This window comes from Salvelinus fontinalis, chromosome 6 (assembly GCF_029448725.1).
Source record: "Salvelinus fontinalis isolate EN_2023a chromosome 6, ASM2944872v1, whole genome shotgun sequence".
Lineage (NCBI taxonomy): Eukaryota > Metazoa > Chordata > Actinopteri > Salmoniformes > Salmonidae > Salvelinus > Salvelinus fontinalis.
In genome coordinates, this window is record NC_074670.1 from 2,484,471 (window position 1) to 2,505,297 (window position 20,827).

General features: G+C 49.3%; 1 protein-coding gene across 2 annotated transcripts in view; it reads left to right on the forward strand.

The window, feature by feature from the left end:
- The window catches only part of cdkal1 (CDK5 regulatory subunit associated protein 1-like 1), an 815,078-nt gene that overhangs the window by 306,082 nt on the left and 488,169 nt on the right, over nucleotides 1–20,827 (forward strand). For both annotated transcript variants that reach the window (XR_008759828.1, XM_055924595.1), the window contains exon 8: nucleotides 16,923–17,026. Coding sequence is in view for 1 of the 2 variants with exons in the window: in XM_055924595.1 (XP_055780570.1) it covers nucleotides 16,923–17,026 (104 nt within the window). In the remaining variant the exon portion in view is untranslated. The remainder of the gene's footprint in view (nucleotides 1–16,922; nucleotides 17,027–20,827) is intronic.

A 20,827-nucleotide genomic window follows, 5' to 3' on the forward strand; every position in this document is an offset into this window, starting at 1 on the left:
TCTCCCCTCTCTCTCTCTCTCTCTCTCCCTGTCTTAAAGCTGACAGATCTGAGAGCTGTGAAATGTCTCTTTGTTATAAAGGGCAGAGAGAGGTCTAGAAACATAGTGTGTATGCTAATGTTTTACCATATTCATTCCATATGGTGACCACTGTAGTACAGTATCTCCCAATGCTGTAATTCACTGTGAGGTCCCCCGTTTAAACTCTTCCATACTGCAACCTAACTCAATACACGTGTAGGAATACTGTAATTCACTGTGAGGTCCCCCGTTTAAACTCTTCCATACTGCAACCTAACTCAATACACGTGTAGGAATACAGTTTCGTACTCGTACTCTACTTCTCCTAGCCATGCAGTCACTTCCTGTCTTGAAGATACATACTGGACTGTAGTACTGCACGTAGTATCTGCTTTTTGGAGTTTAATATTATGTTGTGATGTTAAAAAAACAGGGATATTACATGTGTAGAGGAAAAGGGTTTGTCTCCGTTGTCATTCGTAACTACATCACATGGTTCTGAGCTCATCCCTGTCATTAAAACAAAGAGCTGCTTTTCACTCTGCTCTGCCCTGGCTGCATGCCTTAACAGAAAGATGGACTTGTCCTCAACTTCCCTCCCTTGTCCTCAACCTCCCTCCCTTGTCCTCAGCCTCCCTCCCTTGTCCTCAGCCTCCCTCCCTTGTCCTCAACCTCCCTCCCTTGTCCTCAGCCTCCCTCCCGTGTCCTCAACCTCCCTCCCTTGTCCTCAACCTCCCTCCCTTGTCCTCAACTTCCCTCCCTTGTCCTCAACCTCCTCAACCTCCCTCCCTTGTCCTCAACCTCCCTCCCTTGTCCTCAGCCTCCCTCCCTTGTCCTCAACTCCCTCCCTTGTCCTCATCCTCCCTCCCTTGTCCTCAGCCTCCCTCCCTTGTCCTCAACCTCCCTCCCTTGTCCTCAACCTCCTCAACCTCCCTCCCTTGTCCTCAACCTCCCTCCCTTGTCCTCAACCTCCCTCCCTTGTCCTCAACTTCCCTCCCTTGTCCTCAACTTCGCTCCCTTGTCCTCAACCTCCCTCCCTTGTCCTCAACCTCCCTCCCTTGTCCTCAACCTCCCTCCCTTGTCCTCAACCTCCCTCCCTTGTCCTCAACCTCCCTCCCTTGTCCTCAACCTCCTCAACCTCCCTCCCTTGTCCTCAAATTCCCAGCCCTACTGTGTGGTGGAGGGGGTCTCAGTAGGTCTGAGTCTCTGTGCTGTAATGATTCCCAGCCCTACTGTGTGGTGGTGGGGGTCTGAGTCTCTGTGCTGTAATGATTCCCAGCCCTACTGTGTGGTGGAGGGGGTCTGAGTCTCTGTGCTGTAATGATTCCCAGCCCTACTGTGTGGTGGAGGGGGTCTGAGTCTCTGTGCTGTAATGATTCCCAGCCCTACTGTGTGGTGGAGGGGGTCTCAGTAGGTCTGAGTCTCTGTGCTGTAATGATTCCCAGCCCTACTGTGTGGTGGAGGGGATCTGAGTCTCTGTGCTGTAATGATTCCCAGCCCTACTCTGTGGTGGAGGGGGTCTGAGTCTCTGTGCTGTAATGATTCCCAGCCCTACTGTGTGGTGGAGGGGGTCTGAGTCTCTGTGCTGTAATGATTCCCAGCCCTACTGTGTGGTGGAGGGGGTCTGAGTCTCTGTGCTGTAATGATTCCCAGCCCTACTGTGTGGTGGAGGGGGTCTCAGTAGGTCTGAGTCTCTGTGCTGTAATGATTCCCAGCCCTACTGTGTGGTGGTGGGGGTCTGAGTCTCTGTGCTGTAATGATTCCCAGCCCTACTGTGTGGTGGAGGGGGTCTCAGTAGGTCTGAGTCTCTGTGCTGTAATGGTTCCCAGCCCTGCTGTGTGGTGGAGGGGGTCTGAGTCTCTGTGCTGTAATGATTCCCAGCCCTACTGTGTGGTGGAGGGGGTCTGAGTCTCTGTGCTGTAATGATTCCCAGCCCTACTGTGTGGTGGAGGGGGTCTGAGTCTCTGTGCTGTAATGATTCCCAGCCCTACTGTGTGGTGGTGGAGGGGGTCTCAGTAGGTCTGAGTCTCTGTGCTGTAATGATTCCCAGCCCTACTGTGTGGTGGAGGGGGTCTCAGTAGGTCTGAGTCTCTGTGCTGTAATGATTCCCAGCCCTACTGTGTGGTGGTGGGGGTCTGAGTCTCTGTGCTGTAATGATTCCCAGCCCTACTGTGTGTGGGGGGGGGTCTCAGTAGGTCTGAGTCTCTGTGCTGTAATGATTCCCAGCCCTACTGTGTGGTGGAGGGGGTCTGAGTCTCTGTGCTGTAATGATTCCCAGCCCTACTGTGTGGTGGTGGAGGGGGTCTCAGTAGGTCTGAGTCTCTGTGCTGTAATGATTCCCAGCCCTACTGTGTGGTGGAGGGGGTCTGAGTCTCTGTGCTGTAATGATTCCCAGCCCTACTGTGTGGTGGAGGGGGTCTGAGTCTCTGTGCTGTAATGATTCCCAGCCCTACTGTGTGGTGGAGGGGGTCTCAGTAGGGATGAGTCTCTGTGCTGTAATAGAGGGGAGTTAAAGATGAAGTGGGAGATGAGCTGCAGATTAAACGTGGATCAAGTGGTTAAGGCCACCCTGGTACACAAGGCCTCAGTTTAGGAACGTCTCACGTCTCCTAACTCGGATGCTCTAAGCTTAGACGCTCTAATCTGCTCCCCAGGCAGAGCTCTGTTTTTTCTCTGAGTCTCTCTCTCTTTTACTATCTCTGAGTCTCTCTCTCTTTTATTATCTCTCTCTGAGTCTCTCTCTCTTTTATTATCTCTCTCTGAGTCTCTCTCTCTTTTACTATCTCTCTCTGAGTCTCTCTCTCTCTTTACCTAATTTCTTTCTCTTTCACTCCCTCCTCATATGTCTCTGTCCCAGGCTGTGTCTCTGTCCAGCGCCCCAATCTCCATCTGTCTCTGTCCCAGGATGTGTCTCTGTCCCAGGATGTGTCTCTGTCCCAGGCTGTGTCTCTGTCCCAGGCTGTGTCTCTGTCCCAGGATGTGTCTCTGTCCCAGGATGTGTCTCTGTCCCAGGCTGTGTCTCTGTCCCAGGATGTGTCTCTGTCCCAGGATGTGTCTCTGTCCCAGGATGTGTCTCTGTCCCAGGCTGTGTCTCTGTCCCAGGATGTGTCTCTGTCCCAGGCTGTGTCTCTGTCCCAGGCTGTGTCTCTGTCCCAGGATGTGTCTCTGTCCCAGTCTCCATCTGTCTCTGTCCCAGGCTGTGTCCCTGTCCCAGTCTCCATCTGTCTCTGTCCCAGGCTATGTCTCTGTCCCAGGATGTGTCTCTGTCCCAGGCCGTGTCTCTGTCCCAGGATGTGTCTCTGTCCCAGGCTGTGTCTCTGTCCCAGGATGTGTCTCTGTCCCAGGCTGTGTCTCTGTCCCAGGCTGTGTCTCTGTCCCAGGATGTGTCTCTGTCCCAGGCTGTGTCTCTGTCCCAGTCTGTGTCTCTGTCCCAGTCTGTGTCTCTGTCCCAGTCTGTGTCTCTGTCCCAGTCTGTGTCTCTGTCCCAGGCTGTGTCTATGTCCCAGGATGTGTCTCTGTCCCAGGATGTGTCTCTGTCCTAGGATGTGTCTCTGTCCTAGTATGTGTCTCTGTCCCAGGCTGTGTCTCTGTCCCAGGCTGTGTCTCTGTCCCAGGCTGTGTCTCTGTCCCAGGCTGTGTCTCTGTCCCAGGCTGTGTCTCTGTCCCAGGCTGTGTCTTTGTCCCAGGCTGTGTCTCTGTCCCAGGCTGTGTCTCTGTCCCAGGATGTGTCTCTGTCCCAGGATGTGTCTCTGTCCCAGGATGTGTCTCTGTCCCAGGATGTGTCTCTGTCCCAGGCTGTGTCTCTGTCCCAGTCTCCATCTGTCTCTGTCCCAGGCTGTGTCTCTGTCCCAGGCTGTGTCTCTGTCCCAGGCTGTGTCTCTGTCCCAGGCTGTGTCTCTGTCCCAGGATGTGTCTCTGTCCCAGGATGTGTCTCTGTCCCAGGATGTGTCTCTGTCCCAGGATGTGTCTCTGTCCCAGGATGTGTCTCTGTCCCAGGCTGTGTCTCTGTCCCAGGCTGTGTCTCTGTCCCAGGCTGTGTCTCTGTCCCAGGCTGTGTCTCTGTCCCAGGATGTGTCTCTGTCCCAGGATGTGTCTCTGTCCCAGGCTGTGTCTCTGTCCCAGGATGTGTCTCTGTCCCAGGATGTGTCTCTGTCCCAGGCTGTGTCTCTGTCCCGCGCCTCAAGTCTCTAGTGTTGAATCATCTCTTTGTCTCTGACCTAATGAACTCTCTCTGTATTTAGTCTCGTGCTTCATGCTCCCTGTGAGGCCGCCACACACACACACACACACACACACACACACACACACACACACACACACACACACACACACACACACACACACACACACACACACACACACACACACACACACACACACACTGTGAGTTCTCTGACTGCTGCAGCTTCTTGTTTTGTCTCCAGAGCCACTGTGTTTTCCCCTCAGCTTGTCTGAGCATTGTCAAAGGAATGTTTCTGTACTGTAGCGTGTAGGCTGACCGGCCTGGCCTAGGCTGCTGCCATAGAAACAGGACTATACACCCATTGGCTTGAATGGGGTTTCCTGTTCTAGTGAGTTTGATTTCTTCTTGGCTTCTGCTGCTGGCTTTGTTACACGGACTCCTTCCTTCATTATCTCAGGATCATGAGTTCACCTGATCCTGCTGTTAGTTCACCCCTTCCTTCATTATCTCAGGTTCATGAGTTCACCTGATCCTGCTGTTAGTTCACTCCTTCCTTCATTATCTCAGGTTCATGAGTTCACCCCTTCCTTCATTATCTCAGGTTCATGAGTTCACCCCTTCCTTCATTATCTCAGGATCATGAGTTCACCTGATCCTGCTGTTAGTTCACTCCTTCCTTCATTATCTCAGGTTCATGAGTTCACCCCTTCCTTCATTATCTCAGGTTCATGAGTTCACCCCTTCCTTCATTATCTCAGGATCATGAGTTCACCTGATCCTACTGTTAGTTCACCCCTTCATTATCTCAGGTTCATGAGTTCACCTGATCCTGCTGTTAGTTCACCCCCTTCCTTCATTATCTCAGGATCATGAGTTCACCTGATCCTGCTGTTAGTTCACCCCTTCCTTCATTATCTCAGGTTCATGAGTTCACCCCTTCCTTCATTATCTCAGGATCATGAGTTCACCTGATCCTGCTGTTAGTTCACCCCTTCCTTCATTATCTCAGGATCATGAGTTCACCTGATCCTGCTGTTAGTTCACCCCTTCCTTCATTATCTCAGGATCATGAGTTCACCTGATCCTGCTGTTAGTTCACTCCTTCCTTCATTATCTCAGGATCATGAGTTCACCTGATCCTGCTGTTAGTTCACCCCTTCCTTCATTATCTCAGGATCATGAGTTCACCTGATCCTGCTGTTAGTTCACTCCTTCCTTCATTATCTCTGGTTCATGAGTTCACCCCTTCCTTCATTATCTCAGGATCATGAGTTCACCTGATCCTGCTGTTAGTTCACCCCTTCCTTCATTATCTCAGGATCATGAGTTCACCTGATCCTGCTGTTAGTTCACCCCTTCCTTCATTATCTCAGGATCATGAGTTCACCCTGATCATGCTGTTAGTTCACCCCTTCCTTCATTATCTCAGGATCATGAGTTCACCTGATCATGCTGTTAGTTCACCCCTTCCTTCATTATCTCAGGTTCATGAGTTCACCCCTTCCTTCATTATCTCAGGATCATGAGTTCACCTGATCCTGCTGTTAGTTCACCCCTTCCTTCATTATCTCAGGATCATGAGTTCACCTGATCCTGCTGTTAGTTCACCCCTTCCTTCATTATCTCAGGATCATGAGTTCACCCTGATCATGCTGTTAGTTCACCCCTTCCTTCATTATCTCAGGTTCATGAGTTCACCCCATCATGAGTTCACCTGATCATGCTGTTAGTTCACCCCTTCATTATCTCAGGATCATGAGTTCACCTGATCATGCTGTTAGTTCACCCCTTCCTTCATTATCTCAGGTTCATGAGTTCACCTGATCATGCTGTTAGTTCACCCCTTCCTTCATTATCTCAGGATCATGAGTTCACCTGATCATGCTGTTAGTTCACCCCTTCCTTCATTATCTCAGGATCATGAGTTCACCTGATCCTGCTGTTAGTTCACTCCTTCATTATCTCAGGATCATGAGTTCACCTGATCCTGCTGTTAGTTCACCCCCTTCCTTCATTATCTCAGGATCATGAGTTCACCTGATCCTGCTGTTAGTTCACTCCTTCATTATCTCAGGTTCATGAGTTCACCTGATCCTGCTGTTAGTTCACCTGCCCAGACTGGTAGACAGCCAGTATACAGCCAGTAGACAGCCAGTAGACAGCCAGGTGTGGTGTTTAATAGGCGTAACACTGTGGTTTCATATCAAATTAAATTTTACCGGTCGCATATTTAGCAAATGTTTTCGCAGGTGCAGCGAAATGCTTGAGTTCCTAGTTCCATTCAGTACTGCGTTGCCAAGCCAACAGGAGTGGTTGAGCTGTTAAAGCCATGGTTAGTGGTGTGAGGTCTGCTGTGTGTCTCTCATGCTGTTAAAGCCATGGTTAGTGGTGTGAGGTCTGCTGTGTGTCTCTCATGCTGTTAAAGCCATGGTTAGTGGTGTGAGGTCTGCTGTGTGTCTCTCATGCTGTTAAAGCCATGGTTAGTGGTGTGAGGTCTGCTGTGTGTCTCTCATGCTGTTAAAGCCATGGTTAGTGTGGTGTGAGGTCTGCTGTGTGTCTCTCATGCTGTTAAAGCCATGGTTAGTGTGGTGTGAGGTCTGCTGTGTGTCTCTCATGCTGTTAAAGCCATGGTTAGTGTGGTGTGAGGTCTGCTGTGTGTCTCTCATGCTGTTAAAGCCATGGTTAGTGGTGTGAGGTCTGCTGTGTGTCTCTCATGCTGTTAAAGCCATGGTTAGTGGTGTGAGGTCTGCTGTGTGTCTCTCATGCTGTTAAAGCCATGGTTAGTGGTGTGAGGTCTGCTGTGTGTCTCTCATGCTGTTAAAGCCATGGTTAGTGGTGTGAGGTCTGCTGTGTGTCTCTCATGCTGTTAAAGCCATGGTTAGTGGTGTGTGGTCTGCTGTGTGTCTCTCATGCTGTTAAAGCCATGGTTAGTGGTGTGAGGTCTGCTGTGTGTCTCTCATGCTGTTAAAGCCATGGTTAGTGGTGTGAGGTCTGCTGTGTGTCTCTCATGCTGTTAAAGCCATGGTTAGTGTGGTGTGAGGTCTGCTGTGTGTCTCTCATGCTGTTAAAGCCATGGTTAGTGTGGTGTGAGGTCTGCTGTGTGTCTCTCATGCTGTTAAAGCCATGGTTAGTGTGGTGTGAGGTCTGCTGTGTGTCTCTCATGCTGTTAAAGCCATGGTTAGTGGTGTGAGGTCTGCTGTGTGTCTCTCATGCTGTTAAAGCCATGGTTAGTGGTGTGAGGTCTGCTGTGTGTCTCTCATGCTGTTAAAGCCATGGTTAGTGTGGTGTGAGGTCTGCTGTGTGTCTCTCATGCTGTTAAAGCCATGGTTAGTGTGGTGTGAGGTCTGCTGTGTGTCTCTCATGCTGTTAAAGCCATGGTTAGTGGTGTGAGGTCTGCTGTGTGTCTCTCATGCTGTTAAAGCCATGGTTAGTGTGGTGTGAGGTCTGCTGTGTGTCTCTCATGCTGTTAAAGCCATGGTTAGGTGGTGTGAGGTCTGCTGTGTGTCTCTCATGCTGTTAAAGCCATGGTTAGGTGGTGTGAGGTCTGCTGTGTGTCTCTCATGCTGTTAAAGCCATGGTTAGTGGTGTGAGGTCTGCTGTGTGTCTCTCATGCTGTTAAAGCCATGGTTAGTGGTGTGAGGTCTGCTGTGTGTCTCTCATGCTGTTAAAGCCATGGTTAGTGTGGTGTGAGGTCTGCTGTGTGTCTCTCATGCTGTTAAAGCCATGGTTAGTGGTGTGAGGTCTGCTGTATGTCTCTCATGCTGTTAAAGCCATGGTTAGTGTGGTGTGGTTTGCTGTGTGTTGTCCCTGGGTGACATGTGAGCTCTTCCAGTTGCTCGGGACCTCCCCTGTGTGTATTTCTCAGACTTAGCAGCCCTCTTTGACTTGGAAATGATTTCTCAAATGGACCCCGATGCCTTTCAGACTGAAACTGAACGGCGTCCATTTTGTTTGTTCCAGCAGTGGGAGTCGTCCCAGTGGGGTTCAACTGTTCTCTTCCACGTTGACTTCGAGGAGCCTCTTATAAAAGGACTTAATTGTTTTATACTTTCTGTGCCGGGTTCAATATTCACCCTCCTCGTCCTTGTTGACACAAACATCTTAACAAACAATACAATGAGTTCCTGCAACTTCTCTTCAAGTTCAAACCACTTTTTAAATTGTTATTTTTTTTATCAACGTCTCTAAATAAAAGCTTTAAACATAATACGTGGTCATAGATTCAGCTGCTTTCCAATTAATAGAGAAGAAATGCTTCGTTGTGAAAATGCAGATCACAGGCTTAGTGTTTATGCCCTAGTGTTTTCCTGCCTCTGCTCACAGGGAACAAGATATGGGTTCAAACACTATTTGAAATCGTTCAAATCCTTTCATCCCAGAATGCCTCACTCTCCCTGGAATGTGAGATGGGCGGGGTTTTACAGTTCCGGGACTGTTTTGATTTGTTTCAGCTTAATTAAGCACCAATAAAGTATTTGAAATGATTTCGAATAGTATTTGAAGCCGTCCTGGGAGGCAGCAGCTCCTAGGAGTGTCCTCTTGGGTGTGTGTTCGCCGGTGAGGGGGGTCAGTGTAATCTAGGGCAGGTTTCCACTCAGGGACCCACATTAATATATTGAGGGACCAGGAGTCTATCAGGGGGACCCAGTGCTATTGTCTTTCCATCATCTTCTGTGTTGACGGGCTAACAAAGAGGTGTGTGTGTGTGTGTGTGTGTGTGTGTGTGTGTGTGTGTGTGTGTGTGTGTGTGACAGAGGTAAAGCTGTGTGCTGTTACACCAGGGGCCTTCCCTGCCTCTGAGCCGTAACGATGTAGTACATTGTCCTGTATGTGTGTGTGTGTGTGTGTGTGTGTGTGTGTGTGTGTGTGTGTGTGTGTGTATGTGTGTGTGTGTGTGTGTGTGTGTGTGTGTGTGTGTGTGTGTGTGTATGTGTGTGTGTGTATGTGTGTATGTGTGTGTGTGTGTGTGTGTGTGTGTGTGTGTGTGTGTGTGTGTGTGTGTGTGTGTGTGTGTATGTGTGTGTGTGTGTGTGTGTGTGTGTGTGTGTGTGTGTGTGTGTGTGTGTGTGTGTGTGTGTGTATGTGTGTCGTAATGATGAAGTATGTTGTCCTCGTACACCTTCATGTGTAATTAATGTTTGAGGAGAGAGTCACACAGCAAGAGGCGTTCAGACTACTGGTTACAGTCGTTAAGAAATCAGAAGTGACTTACTGCAGGTGTCTAAGAGAGAGGAGGGGGGGGGGCTGTAGTTTGGAGAGTAAGTCTACATTACTGAACAATAATACAATGAGAGAGAGAGATGCTAGAGGCGTCACTACAGACCCTGGTTCAGCGCTAGAGGCGTCACTACAGACCCTGGTTCAGCGCTAGAGGCGTCACTACAGACCCTGGTTCAGCGCTAGAGGCGTCACTACAGACCCTGGTTCAGCGCTAGAGGCGTCACTACAGACCCTGGTTCAGCGCTAGAGGCGTCACTACAGACCCTGGTTCAGCGCTAGAGGCGTCACTACAGACCCTGGTTCAGCGCTAGAGGCGTCACTACAGACCCTGGTTCAGCGCTAGAGGCGTCACTACAGACCCTGGTTCAGCGGTCTAAGACACTGCATCTCAGTGCTAGAAGCGTCACTACAGACCCTGGTTCAGCGGTCTAAGACACTGCATCTCAGTGCTGGAGGCGTCACTACAGACCCTGGTTCAGTGCTAGAGGCGTCACTACAGACCCTGGTTCAGCGGTCTAAGACACTGCATCTCAGTGCTAGAGGCGTCACTACAGACCCTGGTTCAGCGGTCTAAGACACTGCATCTCAGTGCTAGAGGCGTCACTACAGACCCTGGTTCAGTGGTCTAAGGCACTGCATCTCAGTGCTAGAGGCGTCACTACTGACCCTCTGGTTCGATTCCAGGCTGTATCACAACCTGCTGTGATTGGGAGTCCCATAGGGCGGCGCACAATTGGCCCAGCGTCGTCCGGGTTTGGCCGGTCTAGGCCGTCCATTGTAAATTATAATTTATTCTTAACTGACTTGCCTAGTTAAATAAATATTAGATGACAACTAACTACAGTAAATGTAGTAATGTAGATGTTGTCAGGACAACAAACTACAATAAATGTTGTATGTTTTCTTGAATACACATTTTATTTACATATTTACATTGAAAACGGTGTATCAACTTAGTAAAGTCTGTAGTAAAATAGAGCCTTTTTCACACATTACACTATCATCTGATCCAGGGTCTGCTCCTACACTGGGCTTTATACAATACATTACACTATCATCTGATCCAGGGTCTGCTCCTACACTAGGCTTTATACAATACATTACACTATCATCTGATCCAGGGTCTGCTCCTACACTGGGCTTTATACAATACATTACACTATCATCTGATCCAGGGTCTGCTCCTACACTGGGCTTTATACAATACATTACACTATCACCTGATCCAGGATCTGCTCCTACACTGGGCTTTATACAATACATTACACTATCACCTGATCCAGGGTCTGCTCCTACACTGGGCTTTATACAATACATTACACGATCACCTGATCCAGGATCTGCTCCTACACTGGGCTTTATACAATACATTACACTATCATCTGATCCAGGGTCTGCTCCTACACTGTGCTTTATACAATACATTACACTATCATCTGATCCAGGGTCTGCGCCTACACTGTGCTTTATACAATACATTACACTATCATCTGATCCAGGGTCTGCTCCTTCTTGGTCCTCAGGTCCTGTCAGTGTCATCAGAATGACTGATTTGTTGTGTCATGGAGACACAGCCTTCACGTCTCTTGGAAATACTAGGGGTTTGATCCACTTATAGCCACTACTGCTGGCCCACATTTCACATTTAACACCAGAGACCCCTGGAGTAGAGGTCTGGAGACCAGGGTACTAGTCTATAAGACCAGAGACTCCTGGAGTAGAGGTCTGGAGACCAGGGTACTAGTCTATAAGACCAGAGACTCCTGGAGTAGAGGTCTGGAGACCAGGGTACTCGTCTATAAGACCAGAGACTCCTGGAGTAGAGGTCTGGAGACCAGGGTACTAGTCTATAAGACCAGAGACTCCTGGAGTAGAGGTCTGGGGACCAGGGTACTAGTCTATAAGACCAGAGACTCCTGGAGTAGAGGTCTGGAGACCAGGGTACTAGTCTATAAGACCAGAGACTCCTGGAGTAGAGGTCTGGAGACCAGGGTACTAGTCTATACTCCCCTGGAGTAGAGGCATGACTTCTGAGCTCTGTTGGTTGGAGGGGGAGAGAGAGGGGGCTGGGGAGAAACAGGAAGGAAGGAGGAGAGTAGGTCCCTCCTGTAGTCAGACCCACAGAGTTCTGGCTACAGCCATCCTCTGACAGGGGGTTAAAGGGGGGAGACAGGATGATGGGAGAGTGGGAGAGGGCCCCATCTGTTAGTGTTCTCGCTGAGGCCAGGTCATGTGACCCAGCTGCCATCTTTAATGCCCATTTTAATCAGGGAAAGTGCCGGAGATGGATCTCCTTTCAAAGACATCCGTTCACCTCAAATCTGGACCACCATAGCATTATTAGTGCTAGTCTTTACACGAAATCTCTCTCTCTCTCTCTTATATATATATTTATATATAAATAAATGGTGGGACCAACAGCAATAATAATAGTAGTAGTGGACATGGGATCACCATTAACAACAACTACAACAACAATATTAATCAGAACAACACATTAAATCAATGGTAGTAGACCAGTGTCAATATGACTTGAGAAGACACCTGACCTGGTAGTAGACCAGTCTCAACATGACTGAGTAGACACATGACCTGGTATGAAAGACAAAACAAAACTAAGCTAAATGGGAAATATTATCAACATTACTTTGCATTTTTCACTGGCTGTTCCTCAGGTTGTGGCAGGAGGACACATATTTGGCTGCCAAAACTGCACATTTTGGCTTTTCACCCAATAAATATTTGATTTTTTCTTCATCTTTTATAGTTTCAAATTCTTTGTATTGAGTTATAATTTTGGGAATGAAATATGCTCTTAGGTCTGAGTATTTGTCACAGTGTAGTAGGAAATGCACCTCTGTCTCGCTCTCTCTCGCTCTCTCTCGCTCTCTCTCTGTCCCCTCTCTGTCTCTGTCTCTCTCTCCCCTCTCTCGCTCTCTCTCCGCTCTCTCTCGCTCTCTCTCTCGCTCTCTCGCTCTCTCTCCGCTCTCTCTCTCTCTGTCCCCTCTCTGTCTCTGTCTCTCTCTCCCCTCTCTCCCTCTCTCTCCTCGCTCTCTCGCTCTCTCTCCCCTCTCTCTCCTCTCTCACTCTCTCTCTCGCTCTCTCTCCACTCTCTCTCGCTCTCTCTCTCTCTGTCCCCTCTCTCTCTCCTCTCTCTCTCTCTCTCTCTCTCTCTCTCTCTCGCTCTCTCTCCACTCTCTCTCCCATCTCTCTCTTGGTCTCTCTCTCCCCGCTGTCTCTCCCCTCTCTCTCCCCTCTCTCTCTCCTCTCTCTCGCTCTTTCTCCCCTCTCTCTCTCCTCTCTCTCGCTCTCTCCGCTCTCTCCCCTCTCTCTCCCCTCTCTCCTCTCCGCTCTCTCCCCTCTCTCTCCCCTCTCTCCTCTCCTCTCTCTCTCTCTCTCTCTCTCTCTCTCTCTCTCTCTCTCTCTCTCCTCTCTCTCTCCCCTCTCTCTCCCCTCTCTCCTCTCTCTCTCTCGCTCTCTCTCTCTCTCTCTCTCTCTCGCTCTCTCTCCGCTCTCTGTCCCCTCTCTCTCTCTTCTCTCTGTCCCTCTCTCTCTCGCTCTCTCTCTCGCTCTCTCTCCCCTCTCTCTCTCACTCTCGCTCTCTCTCCGCTCTCTCTTCGCTCTCTCTCCGCTCTCTCTCCCATCTCTCCCCTCTCTCTCCCCTCTCTCTCCCCTCTCTCTGTCCTCTCTCTCGCTCTCTCCCTCCTCTCTCTCGCTCTCTCCGCTCTATCTCCGCTCTCTCTGCCCTCTCTCTCTCTATCACTCTCTCTCCGCTCTCTCTCCCATCTCTCTCTCTCGCTCACTCTCTCCGCTCTCTCTCCGCTCTCTCTCCCCTCTCTCTCCGCTCTCTCTCCGCTCTCTCTCCCTCTCTCCCCTCTCTCTCCTCTCTCTCTCTCCGCCCTCTCTCACTCTCTCTCCGCTCTCTCTCACTCTCTCTCCGCTCTCTCTCCCCTCTCTCTCCTCTCTCTCTCTCTCTCTCTCTCTCTATCGCTCTCTCTCCGCTATCTCTCTCTCCCCTCTCTCGCTCCCCTCTCTTTCCCCTCTCTCTCTCTATCGCTCTCTCTCCGCTCTCTCTCTCTCTCCTCTCTCTCTTTTTTTTGAGACTTATTATAAATGCAGGATTACAGAGCTGTACAAAAACAACACTCTTTTGGTTTTTCCAACTTAGGCTTGTTGTGTGAATAGCGGTTTATTCTTAGTAACATATCAATCAAATGTATTTCTAAAGCCCTTCTTACATCAGCCGATGTCACAAAGTGCTGTACAGAAACCCAGCCTAAAATCCCAAACGGCAAGCAATGCAGGTGTAGAAGCACGGTGGCTAGGGAAAAACTCCCTAGAAAGGCCAATACCTAGGAAGAAACCTTGAGAGGAACCGGGCTATGAGGGATGGCCAGTCCTCTTCTGGCTGTGCCGGGTGGAGATTACAACAGAACATGACCAAGATGTACAAATGTTCATAGATGACCAGCAGGTTCAATTAATAATAATCACAGTGGTTGTAGAGGGTGCAACAGGTCAGCACCTCAGGAGTAAATGTCAGTTGGCTTTTCATAGCCGATCCTTCACAGTTAGAGACAGCAGGTGCGGTAGAAAGAGAGAGAGTTGAAAACAGAAGGTCCGGGACAGGTAGCACGTCCGGTGATCAGGTCAGGGTTTCATAGCCGCAGGCAGAACAGTTGAAACTGGAGCAGCAGCACGACCAGGTGGACAGCAAGGAGTCATCATGCCAGGTAGTCCTGAGGCATGGTCCTCCTGGAGGAGAGGGAGAGAGAGAGATAATTACTTAAATTCACACAGGACACTAGATAAGACTGACCCTAGCCCCCCGACACATGAACTATTGCAGCATAAATACTGTAGGCTTAGACAGGAGGGGTCGGGAGACACTGTGGCCCCGTCCAACTATACCCCCAGACAGGGCCAAACAGGCAGGATAGAACTCCACCCACTTTGCCAAAGCACATCCCCCACACCACTAGAGGGATAACTTCAACCACCAACTTACCATCCTGAGACAAGGCCGAGTATAGCCCACGAAGATCTTCCCCACGGCACAAACCCGAGGGGGGGCGCCAACCTAGACAGGAAGATCACGTCAGTTACTCAACTGAGCTCTATAGGAGAAAGCCCTGCCTCCAGCTGTTTGCTTTGAAATTCTAGGGACAACAAGGAGGCCTGCATCTTGTGACCGTAACGTACGTGTAGGTATGTACGGCAGGACGGAATTGGAAAGATAGGCAGGAGCAAGCCCATGTAATGCTTTGTAGGTCAGCAGTAAAACCTTGAAATCAGCCCTAGCCTTAACAGGAAGCCAGTGTAGAGAAGCGATGTAATATGATCACATTTTGGGGTTCTAGTCCAGATTCTAGCAGCCGTGTTTAGCACTAACTGAAGTTTATTTAGTGCTTTATCCGGGTAACCGGAAAGTAGAGCATTGCAGTAGTCTAATCTAGATGTGGGGGGGGGGGGGGGGGGGGGCTGTCCTTGAATAAATGACTGTGCTGTGTTTCTATGAGACTGGAGCAGACTGCATGTTGTATGAAGCCTGTATGTTATCAGTTGGTCACGGATGGTCTATTTCTGGTTGTCTCATCGTTACTCTGTGAGACTAGATCATTGATGACATGTGACTCTCCTTCATTCACAACTATAATGGTTTGGTTTGTAAATGACTATTTAGTCTTAACAGACAGGGGGGGTTTAGACTGTCCTGGAGTCAACCTAGTCTTTATCCCTCCCAAAATGAGGCCTAATATATTCCATATAGAAATCAAACTGCTTAGTTTTCACGGTTGTTTGAGGATGGTCTCAAAAATCTTGCTGACAAAGTCTTCGGAATGTGAAAAATAAATGTGTCCCTGTAAAAAACTATATATAACATGCCTTTACCAGCCAGCTTGAATCATTTCTGTCTCCTTACCTTTGATTTGTTCCATGTTTTCCTCTGGCTGTCTTTAAAACAATGAGAAACAGCCCCGTTTCTCCCTCTCTAAAACCCGGGTTAAGACAACAGCAGGAGCATCGTTGATCTCCTGAATCCCAGCAGCACGGCACGGCCAGACACCACTACAACCAGCAGCACAGGCTTTGTACTACACCGTGTGTCTTAGTGGTTCAGGGGGAGGGAGAGAGAGAGGGGGAGAGAGGGATGAGAGGGATGGGGGAGAGAGGGATGAGAGGGAGAGGAAGGGAGGGAGAGGGATGAGAGGGAGAGAGAGAGGGAGGGAGAGAGAGAGAGAGAGAGGGAGGGAGAGAGAGGGAGAGGGAGGGAGGGAGAGAGAGAGGGAGAGAGAGGAGGAGGGAAGATCTCTCTGGTGAACAGGTCATGATGATACAGCCGTCGTCTCCTCTCTTTCATTCTTCCAGAACTTGGAAACAGCCATGATACCGACATGTCAACGTTCTGGCGCTGCCTGCTCTTGGCTGTGTGTGTGAGCTGTAGTTTGGCATAGCTGTCTGAACTCAGCCGGACACACAGCTCATCAGGGGAACAGGAAAGCAGAGAACTCAAAGAAGCCCTAAGCGTCTCAACTAAACAGTCAGCCAGTCAGCCAGCAACAGAGGAATCCAACCAGCCAGCCCAGTCAGTCAGCCAGCAACAGAGGAATCCAACCAGCCAGCCCAGTCAGTCAGCCAGCAACAGAGGAATCCAACCAGCCAGCCCAGTCAGTCAGCCAGCAACAGAGGAATCCAACCAGCCAGCCCAGTCAGCCAGCAACAGTGGAATCCAACCAGCCAGCCCAGTCAGTCAGCCAGCAACAGAGGAATCCAACCAGCCAGCCCAGTCAGTCAGCCAGCAACAGAGGAATCCAACCAGCCAGCCTAGTCAGTCAGCCAGCAACAGAGGAAAAGCCAGCCAGCCCAGCAAGTCAGTCAGTCAGTCAGCCAGCCAGCCAGCCAGCCAGCCAGCCCAGTCAGCCAGCCAGCCAGCCCAGTCACACTAAGGAATGGAAACCTGCCTTCCTGCACTGTGATTCTCTCGTCTCAGATTCACTTCACAGCAAATATAACAAGCAGAAGGAGACAGACGCTGGGAGAACCAGAACTATTGATCATGTCTGAAAGGAATGCATTTGTCCTCCTCGGCACTCACATCAAAAGATCCCTCGATGAGGAGGGGGGGGGGGGGGCAACCAACTATACCTCTACAAAGATTCACTTCTCTTTCCGTATTAAACCCTCGTTCCCTTTCCTCTTCAGATAGATGCTCTTCTCTACATTATAGCGTTTAGTTTAAGAGGCTATTTGGTCTCAGAATAATGTAAGGAACCATATGATTGCCTGTGAGAGCGGTGTTGGTCAGTCATACACCTGATCACACACACACTCCCTGCTGTTGAGGCTTGTTGTCTACACCACTTCCAGGTCTCTTTGAAATGGCCACCTTCAAAAAGGGCTTCGTTGGCCGCTGCTTGTAAATGCCTCAAGTCCTGGCGGTTCTACTGTTGAACTGTTTTAACTGAGGCCCGACCTCCTCTTCTCTCTCCCTCTGCAGTTGTCTGAATGCCTGTACGTACTGTAAAACCAAGCATGCCAGAGGAGACCTGGCCAGCTACCCTGTAGAGGAACTAGTGGAGAGAGCCAGACAGTCCTTCCAAGGTGAGTCTACAGCCGACCTACACGCTGCTGCTCCAGGTACACTGACTCCTTTAACCACCTTCTAGGTTTAGGAACTGACAACTATTTATTGGAGATAGCACCAGGATATCTAGTGGGTTATAGGAGATAGCACCAGGATATCTAGTGGGTTATAGGAGATAGCACCAGGGGATCTAGTGGGTTATAGGAGATAGCACCAGGATATCTAGTGGATTACAGGAGATAGCACCAGGGGATCTAGTGGGTTATAGGAGATAGCACCAGGGGATCTAGTGGGTTGTAGGATATATCACCAGGGGATCTAGTGGGTTATAGGATATAGCACCAGGGGATCTAGTGGGTTACAGGAGATAGCACCAGGGGATCTAGTGGGTTATAGGAGATAGCACCAGGATATCTAGTGGGTTATAGGAGATAGCACCTGTATATCTAGTGGGTTATAGGAGATAGCACCAGGATATCTAGTGGGTTATAGGAGATAGCACCATGATATCTAGTGGGTTATAGGAGATAGCACCAGGATATCTAGTGGGTTATAGGAGATAGCACCAGGATATCTAGTGGGTTATAGGAGATATCACCATGGGATCTAGTGGGTTATAGGAGATAGCACCAGTATATCTAGTGGGTTATAGGAGATAGCACCAGGGGATCTAGTGGGTTGTATGAGATAGCACCTGGGGATCTAGTGGGTTATAGGAGATAGCACCAGGATATCTAGTGGGTTATAGGAGATAGCACCAGGGGATCTAGTGGGTTATAGGAGATAGCACCAGGATATCTCGTGGGTTGTAGGATATAGCACCATGAGATCTAGTGGGTTATATGAGATAGCACCAGGGGATCTAATGGGTTGTAGGAGATAGCACCAGGGGATCTAGTGGGTTGTATGAGATAGCACCAGGGGATCTAGTGGGTTGTATGAGATAACACCAGGGGATCTAGTGGGTTGTATGAGATAGCACCAGGGGATCTAGTGGGTTATAGGAGATAGCACCAGGGGATCTAGTGGGTTATAGGAGATAGCACCAGGATATCTAGTGGATTATAGGAGATAGCACCAGGGGATCTAGTGGGTTATAGGAGATAGCACCAGGATATCTAGTGGATTACAGGAGATAGCACCAGGGGATCTAGTGGGTTATAGGAGATAGCACCAGGATATCTAGTGGGTTATAGGATATAGCACCAGGGGATCTAGTGGGTTACAGGAGATAGCACCAGGGGATCTAGTGGGTTATAGGAGATATCACCAGGATATCTAGTGGGTTATAGGAGATAGCACCTGTATATCTAGTGGGTTATAGGAGATAGCACCAGGATATCTAGTGGGTTATAGGAGATAGCACCATGATATCTAGTGGGTTATAGGAAATAGCACCAGGATATCTAGTGGGTAATAGGAGATAGCACCAGGATATCTAGTGGGTTATAGGAGATATCACCATGGGATCTAGTGGGTTATAGGAGATAGCACCAGTATATCTAGTGGGTTATAGGAGATAGCACCAGGGGATCTAGTGGGTTGTATGAGATAGCACCTGGGGATCTAGTGGGTTATAGGAGATAGCACCAGGATATCTAGTGGGTTATAGGAGATAGCACCAGGGGATCTAGTGGGTTATAGGAGATAGCACCAGGATATCTCGTGGGTTGTAGGATATAGCACCATGAGATCTAGTGGGTTATATGAGATAGCACCAGGGGATCTAATGGGTTGTAGGAGATAGCACCAGGGGATCTAGTGGGTTGTATGAGATAGCACCAGGGGATCTAGTGGGTTGTATGAGATAACACCAGGGGGTCTAGTGGGTTGTATGAGATAGCACCAGGGGATCTAGTGGGTTATAGGAGATAGCACCATGGGATCTAGTGGGTTGTCGGATATAGCACCAGGGGATCTAGTGGGTTGTAGGAGATAGCACCAGGGGATCTAGTGGGTTATAGGAGATAGCACCAGGATATCTAGTGGATTATAGGAGATAGCACCAGGGGATCTAGTGGGTTGTAGGAGATAGCACCAGGGGATCTAGTGGGTTGTAGGAGATAGCACCAGGGGATCTAGTGGGTTGTATGAGATAGCACCAGGGGATCTAGTGGGTTGTATGAGATAGCACCTGGGGATCTAGTGGGTTGTATGAGATAGCACCTGGGGATCTAGTGGGTTGTAGGAGATAGCACCAGGATATCTAGTGGGTTATAGGAGATAGCACCAGGGGATCTAGTGGGTTATAGGAGATAGCACCAGGGGATCTAGTGGGTTGTCGGATATAGCACCAGGGGATCTAGTGGGTTGTAGGAGATAGCACCAGGGGATCTAGTGGGTTGTCGGAGATAGCACCAGGGGATCTAGTGGGTTGTCGGAGATAGCACCAGGGGATCTAGTGGGTTTGTAGGAGATAGCACCAGGGGATCTAGTGGGTTGTCGGAGATAGCACCAGGGAATCTAGTGGGTTGTAGGAGATAGCACCAGGGGATTTAGCCAGAACGTGATCATGTCTGATGATCACACCACCAATAGCTAAAGTCCGATGGTCTTCTTAACCCAACATCTATACAGTTTTTCAGCTTTATTTTTAGACAGCCCTTCCCGAGGTAAAAAAATACCACGTCCAACACCACCACTGATATGCTTCGTTTCAACCCACATATAACGAGAGCAAGGAGATACATGGAGACGGATCATTCCTCACGTCTTGGACTAACACGCCACTGCTCACTAACGGCAGACAGACTTCCTCACTGTGCGGTTTTAATTCCAGTAACTGACAACGTTTTCTTTCATCAACAAGCCCAGTTCTCAGAGCCAATGAAATGACAGGTCCTCCCTTTTTTTAATTCTCCCCGGCAACCGTCTGTTAATCCGTCTTGATTGGATAGCTGATTTCATCACGCCTCCACGTAGACAGACATGTCTCGTCATGTTTCTATTTAGGTAGACAGACGGACGGACACGCGTCCCCAACAGCATTAGTAATTAACTGTCTCTCTGTGTGGAGTCTGTCAGCAACACGGGCCTGTCACAGAGCAGAGATACGACCGTTCTGGAATCACACCCAACCAATCGGGGTTAACCAGCCAATCGTTGTGTCAGGCAGTGATCAGGGGGGGGGCCTTAGTTTCTATCAGTTCACTGGGTGTATTACCCTGTCTGTTTACAGTTAAAGTACTGTGTGTTTTTACTTCAGGTGTCGTATTACAGTGAAGTCCAGTACTTGTGCTCATCACATAATGCCAGGCTGTGACATCACTGTTATTAAATGGGAAAAGCAAGACTGTCTCCCTAAGGCCTCTTGACATCCGAGTCCATGATGTGAAGATTAATTCATCTGTGATTTTTAAGCTCTTAAACGCTGCTTCGTTGTCTCGTCTCTCTTCCCGATGTGGAAGTCTTACCGGTCGTCGTAGCGCAGATTAGAGTTAAATCCTAAAGAATAAATAGGATGTTTTAGTGACTGGTCTCTGGTGCAGCGGTTTAGTTTGTCATGAAGGGGTCATGAAGGGGTCATCTGAACACATACGGTGGTGTTTTTATTGGACGGAGACGATGGACACGTCCCAAATGGGACCCTATTCCCCTTATAGTGCACTGCTTCTTCTACCGGGCTCTGGTCAAAATGTAGTGCACTATATAGGGAATTGGCTGCAGTTTGCGATGCTGTCTCTAGTAGCCAGGGGCAACAGATGTCTTCCTGGGAATCAGTTAGTCGTTGCTTTGGCAACGCCCAGGGCGAGTTGACCGTTTATAGAAAGTAGAGCTGACCTACAGACCTCAGTGGACAGGCTGGGTCAGCTTGATCC